Source organism: Emys orbicularis, chromosome 11, assembly GCF_028017835.1.
Source record: "Emys orbicularis isolate rEmyOrb1 chromosome 11, rEmyOrb1.hap1, whole genome shotgun sequence".
In the NCBI taxonomy this organism is placed as follows: Eukaryota; Metazoa; Chordata; order Testudines; family Emydidae; genus Emys; species Emys orbicularis.
The window spans coordinates 2,365,385-2,384,393 of NC_088693.1; the positions used below are offsets into that span (position 1 = coordinate 2,365,385).

A 19,009-nucleotide genomic window follows, 5' to 3' on the forward strand; every position below is an offset into this window, starting at 1 on the left:
TCCAAGCTCTGCCCGTGGTTAATAAGGATCCCCTCACAAGCCCACGTTCCCTTCTCCCACTGCACTTTCGTGGATCCACAACTCTGCCAGTGCACTACCAAGTGCGGCTTTCTGGCTAATGCGTTTGCCTTTTGCCTCGGAGATCAGAGTGTAAATCCAAATTGAAGTCACAAGGGAAATTTTATTGTCACATCTCAATACGGAGTGGGAGGGAATCGTATTAACAAAAAAACATGCTAAGTCTGATACAGCTGGCAACATCTGCTGTAGCAAATAGGCCCTGCATCCCTAGGGCAGTGGCGCTCAACCTTTCCAGACTACTGTCCCCCTTTCAGGAGTCTGATGTGTCTTGCGTACCCCCAAATTTCACCTCACTTAAAACTACTTGCTTACAAAATCAGACATAAAAATACCAAAGTGTGTCAGCCACACTGTTACTGACAATTTGCTTACTTGCTCATTCTGTCTGTATGAAATTTTAGTTTGTACTGACTTTGCTAGTGCTTTTTATGTAGCCTGTTGTAAAACTAGGCAAATATCTAGATGAGTTGATGTACCCCTGAGAGACCTCTGCGTACTCCCCAGGGGGATGCGTACCCCTGGTTGAGAACTACTGCCCTAGAAGGTATTACCTACATCAGTTAGAGCTAATGTAGAGACTGACCTACCTGTCACCTCTTTCTCCCACAAAGTGTATCCTGCCTTAGACTGGGGCGGACTTTCTATGTGTTTGTACAGCCCCTAGCACAATGGGGCCCCGATCCTGATTGGGGCTTGCAGGTGCAATGGTAATACAAATAAGACAAACGTGGTCAAGGTCATTAAAGTTGGCGCTGTGCTTCAGTAAAGTGTGTGGCATACGGATTTTTAAAATGTCACTCCGTGCGGTGGCTGGGACCTTTACCTTCAGCACCACAAATATTTGCATAATACTTTTCATGAAGGCTTAACAGCTAATGGAGGCTGCAGCTGTGGGCTGTATATCTTTAGCGGTGAGGTACCAATGTGTGTGAAAATGTAAACAGCTTTGCAAAGATCTGACATCTAGAAAGACTGAAGATCATTCTAATCCCACTTAGCAACATATTACTTGGCACCTCAAACCACGGCTTAAGGCATGTAAGCACCCCCACTTTACAGATGGGAAAACTGAAGCAGAGATGTGCTGGGACATCCCCACGGCTGTACAGCAGGTCGGTGGTGTTGCTGGGATTACAGGGCAGAGGTTTCCGATTCCCACCTCTATTCTTGAGTGTGCTGCCTCTGCACAATCCCGTGCGGAGGTTGGGGAACAGACCAAATAAGCTGGGGTGAAGGAGCCGTGCTCCGTGAGAGCCTGATCCGTGAGAGCCTGGTTAACACTCACCCGTCCTACCCACTGCCACACCACTTTGCTAAGGCAAGATCCCCACACACGAATTATAGCTGTCAAACCAACCCAACCAGGAGGGTAGCTTGGAAAGTAAAGATTGTAGCCTAGTGGGAGATCAGTATTTTCCCTGCCCAAAAAATCACAGTGGGGAGGAATGGTTAGCAGGCCCCGAAGCAGGGGCAAGCGCGCAGCCCCGTTCTCTGAATTAACTTTAATTTTACTTTCTTAATAATAAAAATACTAAACCAAACACATCTCCAGCTGCATCTCGCTGCCGCTCCGCTTAGAAGAGGCCCTTTTCCTTCTTGAGCTTCTGTTGCTTCCACAGGGGCAGGGCAGCAAAGGCATTCCGGGGCATGCCGAAGACCACGGTGAAATCGTCACTGGACAGGTGCTCCTGCGGGAGGCACAGGGGCCAGGATGAGGTGGGGGTGACAACTGCGGTCCTGCCGACAGGGCCGTCCTGCTGAGCTACAACCTCCCAGCCCTCTGGCTTTGCTGGGTAGCAGGAATTGTGACAGAAGTCAGACCTGGGCCTCCTCCTGGGCAGCCATCACTCTCCAGGCTGGTATCCAGCCACCAGGAGATGGCTCTGGATCTGACATGCAGATGGCAAGAGCTGAGGGAGGCGTGAGCCATTGGAGGCCACCAGTGAAGTAGCTGATTTATCCTAGACCTTTGCAAGTCTCCACAGGGACTGGAACCCGAGGCCGTCGGCTGGAGTTACTCCCTCTCCATTTCGACAGAAGTCCCTAGGCCTGGCCACGTCCCAGCTCCGAGACACTCCAATGACTGCAGCAGCTCAGAGCTGGAGACAGCACCGGGCCCAGGCCCGGGTCACTACTTTCAGGATACTGCCCTGCTGTGGGCATTCAGAACTGCTCACGCTCCCTCCTCCACCCTGGCTGTCTCGACTGGCTCACGGCTCTGCAGGCTGCCTTTCAGCAGGCCTTGCAGCTGACCCTCCATGCCAGGGGAGGCCAGCAGGAGGCTGGCTTGGAGCCGGTGGCACAAGGCGGATTGTTTCCTTCTATTAAAACTCCTGCTGAGGATGCCCCTAAGGATGCTTAACGCTTGGGTAATTCTACTGGGCCAGCTAATGCTCCTCTGCAACCAGCAGGGGGCAAACCGCCCCCGCCTCTCTGAACTGCTCTACGTGGGCAGGGCTGGTACCGCCGTGGACACGCGCGCCCCCTGCAGGCCCATTTCTAGGCCGGGGCTCTAGGTGCTCGGACAATATTTAATGCACACAACAAAATTAACCCCACTGAGCCGCCCACCCTTGAGTGACACTGGCCTCAAATAATGAATTCAGCCCCTTAGCTAAGTCCCCTCCCTCCTCCAGACCGAACGAGGAGCTGGGGGGTGACCCAGGGGCCCCTGGAAAATCATCCCCCTTGAACTCGCAGGCTGGGTATTAAACTCCTTGTGCCCCAGCGTATCTCCACTAATCACGGAGCTGAGATCTGTGCGTAGCTGGCTGGCTAAGGAGCTGCTCTTTGCTCCCTGGGGCCCCAAGGAAATTCTTCTGTCACTGGGGCAGGATCAGACCCTAAACGCCCACCTGCACTACAGGCCAGGGCCAGCTGCTGCTTCTGCAGTGGGCCATGCCCTGATTTCAGTGCCAGCCGCTCTGGCACTGTGGCAAATATCCCCCCTACAGCTGAGAGGCTCGGCTTTCGAGCACTGTCTGCGGGACGTAGTTCCCTTTGCCCCCCGTGCTCTTATTTACAACACGTCCCTCCCTTCTCACCTCCTTCCTGCTAGGGTCCACTCCCTCGGGCAGCTCATCCAAGGACTTGTTCACCAGCAGCTCCCGGGGGAAGGTCTGGAAGGTCCTTGAACCGAAGGCAGTGTTGGCAGTGAAAACGTCTTGGCTTGTGATTTCCTGCGGGGGTGGGGGGGAAGAGTCACATGGAGCCATTGCTGGCCTGCTCTGCAAAGCCCCCACCCTGTTACATGTACCACCCCTGCCCTGTGCTGTGCGCCAGCCTTCGCCAATGTACCCACCGCGTCTCATGGCTGCCATCCCGACCTCCTGCCACCTCTAGGCTGACCTGGAACCCCGCACCCAGCCGCAGGGGGAAGGTTTCTGCCTGGGGTCGTGCCTAAATCTGACTGCAAGCTCTGTGGGGCGGGGTATGCCATGGCTGTGACACTGTCTGCGCCTGGGGACAGCTGTGTGGGCAAACCATAAACCACTCCGATCCCGGACTGAGCCGGGTCCCGGCTGGTGTGGGAAGGGGAAGCCTGGGAGCTTTGGCATCCCTCGCTAGCCACGACCAGGGGGTGTGCATAGCATGGCAGGCGGCCCAGCACCACCGGCCCTCGTGTCTTTCCCGGCTATCCCAGGCTGCCTTTCCCCAAGAGACTCACCGTCGTCAGCTGGCTGAACTGGCTGTCCTCTCCCAGCTCAGCTTTCAGCTCCTCGTAGGATTTCCTGTCCTGCAGGAGAGAAGCGAGATCTGAGCCGGGAGGGCCCAGAGCCAGGCGTGCCGGAGAGCAGAGCTGGCTGGGTTTGGAACGGCTGCGTCTGGGTTACTGGAGTCAAGCCGGGCAGGCGCTGGGACAGAACCGCTCTGTTCGCGAGTCTGGTTGCTGCAAATCTCTCCCCTGGCGCCGGGCTTGGCTGGGCCTGGCCCCATCTCCATACAGCCCTGGGCCTGCCCCTCCCCAGCAGTCCTGTGTGTATCTCCCCAGCAGGGGAGATGGCCAGGGCTCAGGGAGAGAGGCGCAGGAGCCCTGCCCTAGGGGACCTGGTGGGTAGCGACGTTTGCTGCAGACACAGGTGGAAGCGTCTCGGAGTCCGCGGCACCTGGCAGCCCTTGGGCCGGAGGACGGGGATTGTGCTGACGGGGTCATTAAGTGACCGGCACCAGGGACTGGCTGTCTCGGGCAGTTGGCAATGGGAGACGGAGCCTTTCGTGGGGCCGGCAGCTGGTTCTGGGGAATGGGTGACTGCGCCCCAGAGCTTCTGGCACTCACTGGGTCTCGCTGGAGGCCCCAGACCGATCAGCCCAAGAGCTCCTTGGGCAGAGGCTCGCTGTGTGGGAGGCTCCCCCCACCCCCAGCCTGTGGATTACGAGGGCATCAGGGCTACCCAGTTCGTCTCTGGATGCCTGGGCTGTTTAATCTGAAGGGGGCCATTGCATTTATGCCCCGCGGTGCCCTGCCTGCGCCCACGTCTCCTGCCAGCGGCAGGGGAAACGGGGAACCCCTGCACAGCCACTCACGCTCCACTTCAGGGAGTCCCAGGCCAGGAACCAGCCCGTGAAAGTCGGGGGCTCGTAGCCTTGTTTCACCACAATGATGGGCGTGTCGGGGTCGCGCCCGCTGGGGTGAGATCTCAGGTACTCCTGCGCCATCACGGCCGCCTCCTTCTTCTCCGTCTCGTTGGCGTGCTCCCCAATCCAGAAGAACACCTGCGCGAGGAACAGCCCCTCCGTACCAGTGCCAGCCGCTTCCCACAACGCCCCCTTGCCAGCCACTAACGTGGGAAAGCCCCGAGTAGCCCATTCCTGGGCCAGTGCAGGATCGCGTTCCCTGGCGCTTGGTCTCTTCCAGGAGAGGACGGACGGACCTTGGGCTGAAAGCAAGGGGCCAGGAGCCAGGAATTCTGGGCTGGAGGCCTGGCTCTGCTGCAGCCTCACCCCGGGACTTTGGGTGGCCAATGTGGCCCGGAGGACCACGCAAGGGGTCAGTAGATTCCCAGTTCTAAGCCTGGCTTGCCAGTGACTTGCTGCGTGGTTGTGGGGGAGAGACGTCTCTCGGCTCCCTCGTCTGTGCTGGGGGGACCATAATACAGCCCTCCCTGGGGGAGACAGTGGGCCTAAAGCTCCCTCCATCCTGTAAGACCCCAGGAACCTGAACAGGAGCCCACGCCCCTCCCAGCCCCCGCCCTACCTGGTCCCAGGTGTCCAGCAGGAAGATGTCGTCATCCTCCAAGTCGTCCTGGTTAAAATCGGTGATCTCCGTGGCCACAAACGTGCCGGTCTGATTGGAGCATTCGAAGAGGCGGGGTGTTATCGACAAGGTCTCCTGCTGCAGTCTGTAGACAAGGGGGGAAGGAGGGCCAGATACTAGAGAACCCAGCCTGGCTCTTGGCTCTGCCAAGGAAAACGGTGTCTGGCCGCATGACCCCTGGGGACCAACAGGCACAGGGGCTGCCCACCTGGAGAACTACCCTGGGCCAGCACGCAACGGCGGCCAAGGGGCTTTCTCGCATGGAGGAATATTTGGCTCCAGCCATGATCCTAGTTCTCTGGATCAAGGTTCCACCCCTTGGGCTTTGACCTTGGGGGGCAACAGCCTCGCGTTGCCCCCCAGCGATGTGTCCCGACGCGGTCACGCCGTGATGTCACGCCAGGCTGCCACACATCGACCCTACGTCGGGCACACCTCGGAGCCACACTGACGGCCGGGCCCATAGTCTGCAGGGCCTGGGACGCGCTGGAGGGACCAGACACCGGCCCGGCACATGGCAGATAAGAACACGAGTTGCCACCTGAGACGATACCACCCTAACCTAGAAGGTAGCGCGATGGCCGGCCCGCAGCCAAACCCACCACTCCCCTCCGGCTCACGGAGCTCTCCAGGGGCGGGGGCGGCGACCGACCCGACCAGCTCATTAGTGAGTCAATGAGGTCAGTGCTTTCTCCTCCCGAGGCCGTGCTGCCTAGTGGATAGAGCACCATACTGGGATTCAGCCACGGGGTGACCTTGGGCAAGCTGCTTCGGTGCCCCGTGCCTCGGTTCCCCCATCTGTAACACGGGGGCGATGACGCTGATACTGACCTCCTCGGTGAAGCGCGCTGGGACCTGCTGCTGGGAAGAGCTAGACACGAGCTGGGGGCTGTTCTCATTGTTATAATACAGTGTCTCGAGCACTAACTCTAATACGGCTCGACCCCCTCCCCAGAGCTGACGGGGCCTGCCGGGGTGCAGCCCTTACCGCTTGCTGTTGGCGTACTGGGATTTCCCTCCCAGGGCCACCCAGAAGTTGTCCGGCTCCTGGCCCTCGGCTATCACCAGCTTCTCTGTTTTGGCGATGAGGTCGGCCACGGTCTTCGCCATCTCCCGCTCGTCCCCGCTGCAGCCCTGCGGGGGACCAGAGCGCGATCGGTCAGGACCCCCCAGAGGGGCCGCGCGGCCTCCCATTGCAGCGCCGAGAACCTGGCATGATTCTGGCCCATCCTCAGCACCATCCTCCCCGCTGGCAGGGGAGCGAGACGGGATCCCAGTGGGAGGAAGCCGGATGGCAGCAGGGAGCAGCCAGGTGTCTGGGGGACCCTACAACACAGGTGGCTCCCGGCCTCCCCCAGGCCAGGGAGAATACTTCTCTGCCCCGAGCATCTCGCCGCTGGCTCAGGCTCTCCGGCTCTGGGCCCGGCTGTGGCCCCCGCGTCCCCCCAGCCAGAGGCTCCCGAGCGCCATACCCACCTTCCCGTACCAGAGGTAGCAGCAGGCCTGCGTCTTCAGCACGAAGACGTCGTTGGAGTTGAGGGAGGAGGCGCGCGGGGTCACCTCGAGGGCCTTGGTGTTGTATTCGTTGGTGCCGTGCACGTGGAAGAGGCGGGTGGACGGCACCGGCTCCGTGCTGCCAGCCCGCGAGGTGCCACCCTGGGGAACAGCACCGGGGGCGGGGGGAGGAGAGAAGAGGTCAAACCGGCCTCCACCCTCACCCCGCGACCGTGACGGGGGTGGGGGAACGGGGTCCTCTATAGCATGGACCTAAGGCTGGGAGCCCCTTCGCCGCCCATGAACGCAGCTCATGGGTCGGCCGTGGCAGCCTGGGGGAACCCGCCCCTGCTCCAGCCCCACGGATCAGCTTGCCCATTTCATCCCAAGCCCCACCTGCCAGCCAGTGCCCGATGCTGTGGGTTCGCCTCGCCTCTGCCCCCTGGCTTGTGGGGCAGCCTCAAGCGAGTGCTTTCTCCCCGTGCCTCGCTTTCCCCTTTGGCACCAAGGGGATAACGCCGCCTGCGTCCCCACTTGCCCGGGGCTCTGTTCTGTGGCTGGCGGGGAGCTGAGCTGTCAGCCAGCGGCTGGCTATTGCAGGCAGGTGGGCAGTGCCCGGTGCCGCCCCAGCGCCCTCCGCAGAACCGCGATTGCAGCGCCGTCTGTTACTGGCCCCGCTGGCCCAAGCGAGCTATCTGCCCAGGGGTGTCAGGGGCCCACTGACCAATCAGCTGGGCCCGTGGCCTCCCTCTCAGAGCTGTTTAACTCCCCACCGGCGGGCTGGTAGCAGATCTAGTGGCCAATCGCATCGTCCATTGGCCAAGCAGCGTATGGACCAACCTAGCCCCACTCCCCCCTCAAGCAGCCCTGGGGTCACAGGCCAGGACACTGCGCTCGTGGGCACAGGTCACGGCACCTTGCCAGCGGGCCCTGGGCTGGCACCGGTGGAGCGGCAGGCAAGGGGCCTGCCCCCATCCCGAGCACTCACCGCGTACACCACCATCCTTCCCTTGAAGATGGCCATGAGGTGGGCAGGCTCCTTGCCCATGGGCACCCGCACCTGCACGGCCGCGTTGTTGTACTGCTGGTCCAGGATGACGGCCTGGTAAGCCGAGGCAGTGATCTCATCCTTGCTGGCGTGGCGGCCCTAGGGAAGGGCGAGGGACGGAGGAGAGGGGCTGAGAGCGGAGCCACGCAACCCCTAGGACCCCCAGCCGCAGGACCTTGGGCCCAGCGCCGACACCGACCCAGCACTGGGCGAGTCACGCAACCACGAAAGTCAGGGGAGCCCCTCACCGGGCCTCAGTTTCCCCATCTGGGAAATAACGATGAAGATAAAGCCCCGCCCCTCAGCGAATTAACGGGCTGGCTAGGATCTGAGTGGCACGTGGAAGATGCAAACCAGCCCAGAGTGGCCATTGGCTAGCATTAACTGACCGTCCCTGCATCGTGGGTAGGGGGCACCCCCCTGTGTTGTGACCTCACTCCCACCCCCTGCTCTGGGATGCCGCGCGGCGACTGGAGAGCGGCTGGCCCAGGGTGCGTCGGCTCTGGCCCTGTGGTTACAGCACGGGAACAAGGAGACGTTACATGAGACTGAAACGGGGCAAATTCAAAACGAAGCCCAGGTATGTACACCCAGCGCGTGATCGGCCTGCGGAACTCTCTGCCACAGGATGGCGCTGAAGACAAGAATTGAGACTGGACACATCTACGGGTAACAAGAACATGCAGAGGTAGCCTGGTCAGTGACGACTTGATTTTGGGGAGATTAACCCCTGGCATCCGAGTGAGAGCCGATCTCTACCTGTCACAGTCGGGACGGGATTTGTGCGGGGGAAGATCATCCCACGCCTGCTGGCCCTGGCCCCGGCTGGAGCTGGGATCTCGGCTGGGGGGTCCGGGATGACCCAGGCCCTGAGCCCATCGGAGACTGGGGCAATGGGGGCCCCACGCACCTGCCAGATGTAGATGATGTAGTGCAGCTTGTTGTTGACGAGGTACTTGTAGAGGATGAGGTAACAGTCGCCGCCGTAGAAATGGCCCAGCCAGCGCGTCTCCACCGGCGCCAGCTCCAGGTCCTCCACGCGCCAGACCTGCCGGGGAGCCGAGAATGAGCCGGGGGCTGGCTTCTACCACCCCCACCCCCAGCAGCTGGCAGTGCTGAGCCCCTGGGGGCAGCTGGGCCCTGCCGTGGGGATGCTGTGGGGGCAGAGTCCAAGGGCTGGGGAGATCAGGGGCTGCCAGCGCCCCCTGCTGGGGGGATGCTGGGGGGCAGAGCCCAGAGGCGAGGGATCCGGAGGGCTGACGTCTCAGTCTCCATGTGACACCTGGAGATGCGCCAGGCGCGTGGCCCTGCTCCGTGCCAGCAACTCCAATCAGGCCTGCTAACGTCCTGGAGCTGGGCTGGGTCCGTGAGCCTCCTGCCAACGGCACCGGCTCTGCTCAGCCGCACGCTGGCTGGTCTGGCCTTCAGCGTGGCCCCGGGGCCTCCCCCTCCTCCCCCACGGCACCTCGCTCTGCTGACCCCATCAACGCCCACCTGACAGCTGCGTCCCGAGCTAGGGGTCCCACTGGTCACACGGGGGAGCCCATGTACCCAGCAGGTGGGGGGGGGCCCGTGTCCCCCCTGTGCTGAGCCACACAGGATCCGGGGCTGTGACAGGCCCGCTGGGCCCCCGGTTCGATCCCTGCTGGTGGCCAGGCTGGTGGCCGGCGGCCCGTCCTTTACCTCGACCTCCCCGGAGCCGTCGTCCACCATCTTCTGCTGCGCGGCCACCTCGGGCTTGGCGTGCATGGTGGTGGCGTCGAACTTGACCTGCTCCACTTTGGCTGGGGGAGAAAGACGGGCACTGAGGCTGGGTGGGGGAGGGGCACGTGGCCGGCTGACCAGTCCACTCGCAGCTGGGGGGCAGGGGTGGTATCGAGGGGCTCCCAGCAGCCCCCCAAGCTGAGCCCCGCCCCCCTCCGCAGGCTGCCACAGGACCCTTCCTTGGGCCCCACCCCCTGGTGCCGGGCCCTGCCCCACTGGTGCCCAGGCCCCCGGCCCTTACCCACTTTGCCCAGGCTGTGGGTCTTGCCCAGGCCACTGGTCTGGTTGCTGACGGTCCATTTCTGGAAGAGCTGCTTGAATATGGCCGACTCGGCCCCATCGTTCTCGGTCTGCACGCGGGTGCTGGGCGGGTAGTTCTTGGCTTTGATGAACCCCTGCAAGAGACAGCGCCCGTGGGCGGGGGGGCAGCAGAGAGGGGGCGTCCCGGCTCCAGCCGCTCGTCCAGCCGGCGATGTCACTGCCAAGCCAGTGCTGCACCGGGCGATCAGAGAGGCTGGGGCACTGCAGGGAGAGTGGCGCCCTCGCCCTGATGGGGGGCAGCCTTTTAAAAGCCCCCCCCAAACGCTCCTGGGTCTCCACCCGGGTCCCCGTGCCGGCAGGTACCAAGCAGTGTGTGTGCGCCAGGGAATCTGTCTGTGTGTGCACACGGGTGTGTGAGAGGATCTGTGTGTGCATAAGGGGATCTCTGGGTCTGTGTATGAGTGTGGGGGGAATATCATAGAATCTCAGGGTTGGACGGGACCTCAGGAGGTCATCTACTCCAACCCCCTGCTCAAAGCAGGACCAATCCCCAACTAAATCATCCCAGCCAGGGCTTTGTCAAGCCTGACCTTAAAAACCTCTAAGAAAGGAGATTCCACCACCTCCCTAGGTAACCCATTCCAGTGCTTCACCACCCTCCTAGTGAAATAGTGTTTCCTAATATCCAACCTAAACCTCCCCCACTGCAACTTGAGACCATTGCTCCTTGTTCTGTCATCTGCCACCACTGAGAACAGTCTACATCCATCCTCTTTGGAACCCCCTTTCAGGTGGTTGAAAGCAGCTATCAAATCCCCCCTCATTCTTCTCTTCTGCAGAGTAAACAATCCCAGTTCCCTCAGCCTCTCCTCATAAGTCATGTGCTCCAGACCCCTAATCATTTTTGTTGCCCTCCGCTGGACTCTTTCCAATTTTTCCACATCCTTCTTGTAGTGTGGGCCCAAAACTGGACACAGTACTCCAGATGAGGCCTCACCAATGCCGAATAGAGGGGAACGATCACGTCCCTCGATCTGCTAGCAATATGGGTGCGCACAGGCATGTGCAACGGGATCTGAGTGTGTGTGTGTGTGCATGCTTGTGTAAGGGGAGGTGTGTGTGTGTATAAGGGGGAATCGCTGTAGGTGTGCCAGGGGACCTGTGTGTGCGTGTGAGGGGGTCTGTGTGGCAATGTTTATGGTGTGCCAGGGAACCTGCATCCGTGCGTGTGTACAACACCAGGCTCTGTCGCACAGCGGGTTCGACGCAGTGGGGGGGGCGCCCTGTGGCTGGCGCAGAGCTCTGGGGGCCTGTCGCCCGTGCTGGTGCCAATCAGGAGTGACTCCGCTAAAAGCAAGGCCGTTACACCGGGTGTGACAGTGGAGCAAGGAGAGGCAGGGTCCCGGCGGGCAGCTCAGAGCCCCACCCACTGACAGACCCCAATCCCCCAGGGCTGACGCAGCTCGGTGAGAATCGCCGCTAGGGGGCGCTGCGTCCTCTCGGGGGGTTCCCAGCCAGTAATCCACTGCACAGGAGCTGTCCAGACCCCAAGGGGTTAATTTCCACAGGGCTGACAGACAGCAGGGGGCGCCATGAGGTCACACCTGGGCACATGCAGCCCCCACCCACCTGGCGACCTGTGGGGGCTGGGAACGGGGCACGAGGGCACAGGGTATCTCCCCATCCCAGCCGCTGCGGGTCCTGCCCCAGCACCCCCCCACACACACTCACCAGGGCTCTGCTCATGGCCTGCTGCTTCTCCTCCTTGGTGGACTTCCTGCCTTTCCAGACGTAGATGGTCAGGCCACCCTGGTCGAGAATGTAGCAGTCCTGGGGGGCCGGGGGAGAGGGGTCAGATTGGAGTCCCCCTGGACCACCAGCAATGGGTCCCAAGTGCGCGCTGCACTGCCTGCCTCCTGGTGGGCTCAGTGGGTCAGGATCCCACAGCCTGGGGTCCCCTCTGCTGACTCAGCTCCCAGCGGGTCGCCCTGGGCACGTGGGACCGCCTGACAGAGGCGTCAAGTGGGAGAAGGGATGGAGACATTCCCTCCTCCTTAGCAGGGGGTATGATACGCGCCGCTCAGATACTGGCGTGGTGGGAGGGCTGGAGAGACCGTCTGTCTGTGCGCCCAGCCCCAAGGAGCTCAGAGGAAACCCCTTGGGAGCCTCCCGCAGGGGCCACGTACCTCGTGCTGCAGCAGATCTTGGGTCAGGGGGCGGGTGGCGACCTCTTGGATCACCAGGTTCCCCTCAGCGTCGGAGACACTGCGAGAAACCAGAGACAGCCCCAGCTCAGCCATGGCCCCGCACAGAGCGGGGAACGCAGGGCCCTGAGCTAAGCGAGCACTGCCCCTTTAAAAGCTGCCCTCTGCTGCGAACCTGGCCGGGGATGCTAAACTGGATTGCGCAATTCAGCCACTCGGTGGCGCTACGTGCGAAATACTTATTTAATGCTAACCTCAGCCGTACCTGGGAGAGTCTGAAAAGATCTTATGACGAACACAGGCCAGCTGGTGGATCTAAGCAAGCTAGAGAGGTACATGACATGGCGTCAGGAGTAAACAGGAGACAGAAACAGAAGGAAAACAGCCACAAAGGTTGCAACCAAAAGGAACAAACAAAGCAACAAAGGTGGCAGAATCTCATCACCATGCCCCTGTTCCGTGCCCCAGAGACAAACCATCACAGTGGACAGGGTGGAAGTAAGATTTCACATTGCAGACTCCACAACCCCCCCGGTGGTATGCAGGGATCTCCTTTCATTTACGCAGGTAGAGCAGATCTCTAACTCCCTGGACTTTCCTGCAGATGGTCACAAAGATGACGCTGAAAGGGATCTGGCTCTGTCTGATGCATGTTTTCTACCTTGGAGGAATGCAGATTACGAAAGAGCAGGTTTCCAGCAGAGAATTCAAAAACTAGGGAAAACCAACGTTTTATGGGAGCTGTGCGCACGTTGGCTGAAAACGGTGACTGCGAAACAGGGACATGTCAGAGACAGGCTGGTTCCTGAGTTCGCGCCTAAAAACCTTTCACAGCAGCTACAGCTGGAGACATTTAAGCCTAGCCACAGCTCTCCAGAGAGCAAAACCAGCTGCTATTGACTTCAAAACTGACTTCACCTGACACCGCTCTGACTAGCCCCAGAGGGATTCTGCTCCGTAGCTGCTCTTGCTGTATCTGCAGGAGGAGTATTTCATGATGCAAGCACCAGGGGACGCTACAGGGCATGAAGAAGGTAATAGGGAGAACGGAAATACATTGCAATTAACTGGTGGAACTCACTGCTGCAGGAAGCTGCGATACAGCTAGTGCTTTGGGGGGTGGATTGATGGGCCTGAAGCCCTTTTTAGCCTCAGGTAAGATGCAGTGTGGGCATGCCAGGGCATGGGAGAGTCCTGGGGGGAGACCACACAAGGCCCGCTTGTGCAGGGGTCTCCTCTCCCCATGGGGCTGACAGCTTCCTTCACCCCACACGCTGCGTGTTGGCCCCTCCCCTGGGCGACTCACTGGTAGAGCTTGAGAATGGTTTTCAGCTTCTGGTCCACCACGGTGTCGGGGATGGCTGGCTTGATCTCCCTCCGGTCCCCCAGCACATGGGTGAGAATCTTCATCAGCTCCGGGGTGGTCGCCTCGTCCTCGCCATCTACCACAGCCACCTGGGCACGCCCGCCCCGCTCGCGGTCCCGGATGTCCTTGGCCAGGTTCATGCCCTGCACCAAAACAGGCCATGGGCTGCGTGTGAGAGCAAACCAGGCCGGGCAGCAGCCACAGGGCAGCTGATTTATGGAATAATACAGGGGGCTGCGGGTCGGGACTGAGGGGCACTGGCAGAGCTGGGGGGGGCAGGGCTGGGCTAGCAGGGGCTGCGGGTCGGGAGTGAGGGGCACAGGCAGAGCTGGGGGGGGGTGCCCAGGACTGAAGTAGCAGGGGCTGTGGGTCAGCAGTGAGGGGCACTGGCAGAGCTGTGGGGAGCAGGGCTGGGCTAGCAGGGGGCTGCGGGTTGGGAGTGAGGGGCACTGGCAGAGCTGTGGGGGGGGCAGGGCTGGGCTAGCAGGGGGCTGCGGGTCGGGAGTGAGGGGCACTGGCAGAGCTGTGGGGGGGCAGGGCTGGGCTAGCAGGGGGTTGCGGGTCAGGAGTGAGGGGCACCAGAGCTGCCATAGGGGCGACCCCCTCTCTTGGGGCAGGGCTGACTTGGGGGAGACCAACCCATTTGGGCTCCCCCACCATGCAAAGGGGACCTGGCAGCCCCCTCTCTGCAGGGACAGCTGATCCACGTCCCATCCCAGCTTCTCCCTCTGCCGAGGGGGTGTTTGGGTCTCCCACTCCCTCAGGTGAGAGCAGAGATGAGGGGCTGAGCCCCGAACACTGCAGGGATGGGGGGGGGAGCCAGCAGGGCTCCCTGGGAAGGATCGGGGCCGAGCAAACAGCAGCAGCAGCCGAGGCCCCTGGAGAGACCCCAGTGGACACGTCCCCAGCGGGTCTCACTCAGTAACCAGCAGGGCTAGGCGACTGCACCCCAGCAGCAGAGGCTGCCCAACGCTCACAGAGACCCTCGGGGTGGGTGGGTTCTGGCCCCTCCTAGTTGGGACGCTGCCACGCTACCTTCAGCCTCTCGGCGCGATTGCTCTCCGGCCCGTTCCACTGGATGATGAGCTTGCCCAGGTCCAGCAGGAAAACGTCCCCCTGGTTGAAACTGTTCCAGCTCATCTCCACCTGCAGGCGAAGGCAGCCAGGTCAGTGGGGGAGCAAGGGGGCAAAGCACAGGGCTGGGGGCAGGACTCCTGGGTTCTCTAGCGCTAAAGGGTTCTCCCTGGGATGGGAGTTAAAGGGGAATCCCCACCAGCTGGCGACAGTACAGGGCCTATGACACACAGCGATGCAATTCTGAGTTCCCCCGCAGAAGGCTGCATTTCACACACCCTGTCCCAGTGCTTAGGAGCTCCTGAGCAGGCTCACCCTGACATGACCCTCTCAGGCCTCAGCTCCCCCATTGCACTGAATTTCATTAGCCTCATTTGCATTATGGCCACAGCGTCCCCCCAATAAAATGCAGCTGCCTCTGGGGCGGGGTGTGACAGCCCTCCAACAGACACACAGCAACGCTGCGCAGGGATTACCTGCCCCGTGCTGAAATGCGGCCACCTCTGGGGTGTGGCGCAGTTGCTAATGACTCACAGCGGCTCTGCAGATGTTTAGGACAGGAAGTGAAGGAGAACCCTGTGTGTACGCTGCCCTGAGCTGGCTTTTGGCAAAGGGCCCCGGGCGCTGGGTTTAAGCCCAAAGCCAGCGTGCGGCCATGGACTGGGGGCTCCGGGGCTTGTGCCAACCTCCCGCCCCATCACCCACCTCTCCAGCCACCACGTTCTTCTTGCCCTTCACGTGCAGCAGCCGTTGCACGTTGTACGTGTTGGTCTCCACGTGCTTCATCCCCGAGGCGACGCCACCCTTCTTATAGCTGGGGGGGAAAGGCCGGGTCAGAGGGGGGAGCCCCAGGGCCCTGCAGCCTGCCCAGGGCTTTGCAGACACGAAGGGGTTAAACTTCTCCTCCCCCCAGGGGGCAGCTTTTTCAGGATCGCTCTCCCCATTCGGGTGATGGTCGGGGACATGCCCCAGTTGCACAGAGAGCGGGGGTTGGAGGGGGGGCTTAGAACCCAGGAGTCCTGGCTCCTCTTCCCCTGCTCTAGCCACTCGACCCTGCTGCCTGTCCCAGCGAGTCTCCGTCCCTGGGGAAACTGAGGCCCTTAGCCTCTGGGAACAGAAACCTGGTGTTCTCCAGGAGAGCTGAGCTGCAGGGGCCTCTGCTTATGGGGTGGGGGCGGCCCCCTGCCAGGCCTGCCTTCCGGGGACCGCTCAGTGGCTCCCGAGTCCCTCCCATGGGGCAGGGGCTAGCTGGCGGCTCCCTTTACCCTGGGCGGGTTGTGGATCCATCCTGGGCCCAGACAGCAGGGTCTGGATCCAAACAGCCCTTCTGCAGCCGTGCACCCGCACCGCGGCCGAGAGCGGGGATCGAACCCGGGACCGAGAGCGCGTGGCCCCTCCTGCTGCGGGTCCGGCGCAGGCTGTTGGAGTTGCCGGGACCGGCCCCTAGGGGGCGACATGGTCCCACGCACTATCGGGGCTGCTGGGGGGCTGCCTGCCCCAAGCGGGCGGGGCTCCGCCTCCCCGGCAGGGCCGACTCCAGCATTTCTGCCGCCCCAAGCAAAAAAAAAAAAAAAAAAGCCGCGATTGCTCCTAGAGGGAGTGAGGGACCTGCCGCCCCCGAATTGCCGCAGGTGCCGCCCCTCTCCCTTGGCCGCCCCAACCACCTGCTTGTTAAGCTGGTGCCTGGAGCCGGCCCTGCTCCCCGGCCCCTACGTACATGAGTCCCTGTTTGAAGTGGCCCTTGAAGACATTGCTCTCGTTGCCCTGGGCCTCGCGGTGCTGCACGGCCACCCCGCCCAGGTGCTCGTCCATCTGCGTGGTGTAGATGGCGGCCGCCCCCTGCTCGTCCTGCGATGACTCCCGGCCCAGCCAGTAGTGGATGTCGTATCTGAAGCTGTTCCCGGTCTTGTGCGTCTGCGGCCAAAGGACACTGGGCTAGCGGCGGGCACAGCTCTGGGGGCTGCTGGGCCGCCTTGGGCCGGGATCCTGCCGCCGGCTAACCGGGAGGAGCCGCTCAGCACGCGGCGAGGCCCCGGCAGCCGGACGCAGTCCCGGGCGGGCACGCTCGTATTGAGACGCCGGCCTGCACGGAACACGTGCACACTCCCAGCCCTCCCCTCCCCTCGCACTGTGACGAAGCGGCATACGCTGGAATATTTCGATGAGGCCTGTGTGTGCCTCAGTTTCCCCTATATGGCCTTGCTCCCCAGCAGGTGGCAGGCGCCTGTTTGCAGGTGGGCATGGTGTCCGGCTGTCCGGACCTCATACAAATATTACAGCCTATTCCCCCTTCAGCTCGCTCACCCAGGCTGGCGTGCACACCCCGGCTTGCACACCCGCTCGCCCCAGCGCACGCCCGCACTCGCTGTCACACACACACTGCTGGGTGCTAAGCAACCCTGCCCCACGCCGTCCCCCCACCCTCCACGGTGGCGAGACATGCAGCTGCTCATACCCAGGAGGGCGCCCCGCTGCCCCCCCCCCCCCGGCTCCGTCCCAGGCCCAGCCCATACCGCCAGCAGCACGTAGCAGTCCCCTTCGTAGAAGTTCCCGTAGCTTTTGGGAGGCACCGGCACCATCTCCATTTTCTGGGAAGAGAAGGAAACGCGCAGCGCTGAGTCCGGAGGGGGCCTCCCCTGGCAAACCAGCGCAGGCGAACCAGGCTGAGGGGGGACGGCCCAGGTACCCTTGTGCCACCTGCCTGAGCTCGCAATGTGCGGCTGGGTTAACCCCTTCGCTGCTGCAGGCAGCCTGACATCCCCCAGTATCCCCGTGAGGCCGCGTCCCCGAGATGTTCGCGGGCTCTCAGTCCCGGGCACTGAAGAGCGCAGAGAGCCAGGAGCCCCATCCCCGTCTGGGTCCCCCCCGTCGCCGAGTCCCATCACCCACCTCGATTCTCCAGATCTGCAGCCCAGGCGTGGTTCTGTTCAGCGTCTTGGTGACTTTGGCGGTGAGTTCCGGCATGGTGGGCGGCACGGCGGGGGCCTGGCACGGGGGAGAGGCAGCATTGGTGACGCCCTCGTTAGCACTCATTAAGAACAGGGAGACGCTGAGCCGAGCCCCTGCCTGGAGCCTCGTGGGGGGATCCGTGTGCACCCCACACTCCAAGGCGCCGGCGCTGGGCCCGGCTGGCCGGGGGCTCATTTCCAGAGCGGGTTCTGGTGCCGTGCCCAGTTCCCCCGGTGGTCGGGGAGAGGGGACCCCCAGTGCATGTGCCAGCAAGTCCCTGTGCCCGGGAGGCAGCTCAGCCAAGGGCAGCGCCATGGTCGAGAGGAGTGGGCTGGGCCGGGGGCTGTGGTGGAAGGTGCCAGACGGGCAGCGGCCGTGCCCTTGTGCATTATCTGTGCCCAGGCCAGGCCCGGGCTCTGCAGCTCAGGCCGTGCTGGCTGGGGCTGGTAGCTCCGGAGGTGCCCGGTTTAATCCCCGGGCTCAGCCCAGGGAGCAGCTGTCGCGCTGGGCGGTGGGGTTTTACAGCTCTCTGGGGTGCGGTGCGTGGGTGTGCCGCTCTGCCAGCCGGGGCCCGGCTGCTGGGACAAATGGGCCAGCCAGGCTGATAAACGTACACGCTCCAGATGCCAGGGGTTAGCTGCCACCTGTGTGGGATGTGCCTGTTTCCGGGAGTGGGGGGGCAGGGAAGCCCCGAAGCATGCCCCCAGCCAGGGAGCCACTCCCCAGGACCATGGGTGCCCCGGCACACGATCGATGCTTTGGTGGGTTGACGGAGACCTGAATCCGGAGCCCGAGGGGCTGGCAATGCGGCCAGCAGCCTGGGGCAGGGCTCACGCCCAGGCTGGGTGTGTGTGTGACTGTCACCCTGGGGCGCATTAACAGGAGAGTCGTCCGGCAGGTGAGTGTCCCGCTCTGCTCGGCACGGGGCGGGGGGCTCGGCTGGATCCTGACTCCGGTTCTGGGCGCCCCACACTCGGTAGCTGGGAATAAGCTGAGTCCAGAGGAGAGCAGCAAAGCCGAGGAGGGTTAGAAAAGCCGCCCCAGGAGGCGGGGGAAGCGCTGGGCAGGTGTCGGAGAAGGCAGGGGTGGGATCCCGGTCACCGGAGGGGTCTAAGACCAGGTTGGACAGGGCTGGTGAGGGCTGGTCCGGGTTTGCTCGGGCCTCAGCGCAGGGGGCTGGACGTGCCGCTCACTCGAGGTCCCTCCCGCCCCACCTGGTGATGGGCCCGAGGGGCCTGCGCACGAGCGCCTTGGCAGGGCCATGCAGCGGGTGGGCCTGGCCCCCCGCCCCGTCCGAGGGCCCCTTCGCCGCTGCCCACTCACCCACCCTAGAGCTCCACCAATGAGCTCCCCTGTTCCCGGGGCCAGCGTGTGCCCCCACTTCTGTGCCATCCAGCCCCAGCAGCACCGGATTCCCCTGCCTGGCCTTGTGCTGTGACTGCTCACGGCCGGCTGGAGCCCTGAAGGGTGGCACCCCCACTCCCCCCCTCCCCGAGATCCAGGTGCACTCAGCT

General features: G+C 62.4%; 1 protein-coding gene across 1 annotated transcript; it reads right to left on the reverse strand.

Annotated features, from left to right (window-relative positions):
- Positions 1-1,655: 1,655 nt before the first annotated feature.
- Positions 1,656-17,510, reverse strand: VIL1 (villin 1). Its single transcript, XM_065413861.1, has 19 exons — positions 17,436-17,510; positions 17,060-17,134; positions 16,264-16,460; positions 15,252-15,360; positions 14,508-14,618; positions 13,413-13,615; positions 12,089-12,167; positions 11,634-11,732; positions 9,883-10,036; positions 9,561-9,661; positions 8,788-8,925; positions 7,818-7,976; positions 6,812-6,991; positions 6,324-6,469; positions 5,276-5,420; positions 4,606-4,794; positions 3,749-3,817; positions 3,126-3,260; positions 1,656-1,769 (listed from the first exon to the last, which is right to left on the reverse strand). Exons 1-19 carry the CDS (start codon positions 17,508-17,510, stop codon positions 1,656-1,658), a joined length of 2,478 nt encoding a protein of 825 aa, XP_065269933.1.
- Between the last annotated feature and the right edge of the window lie 1,499 nt (positions 17,511-19,009).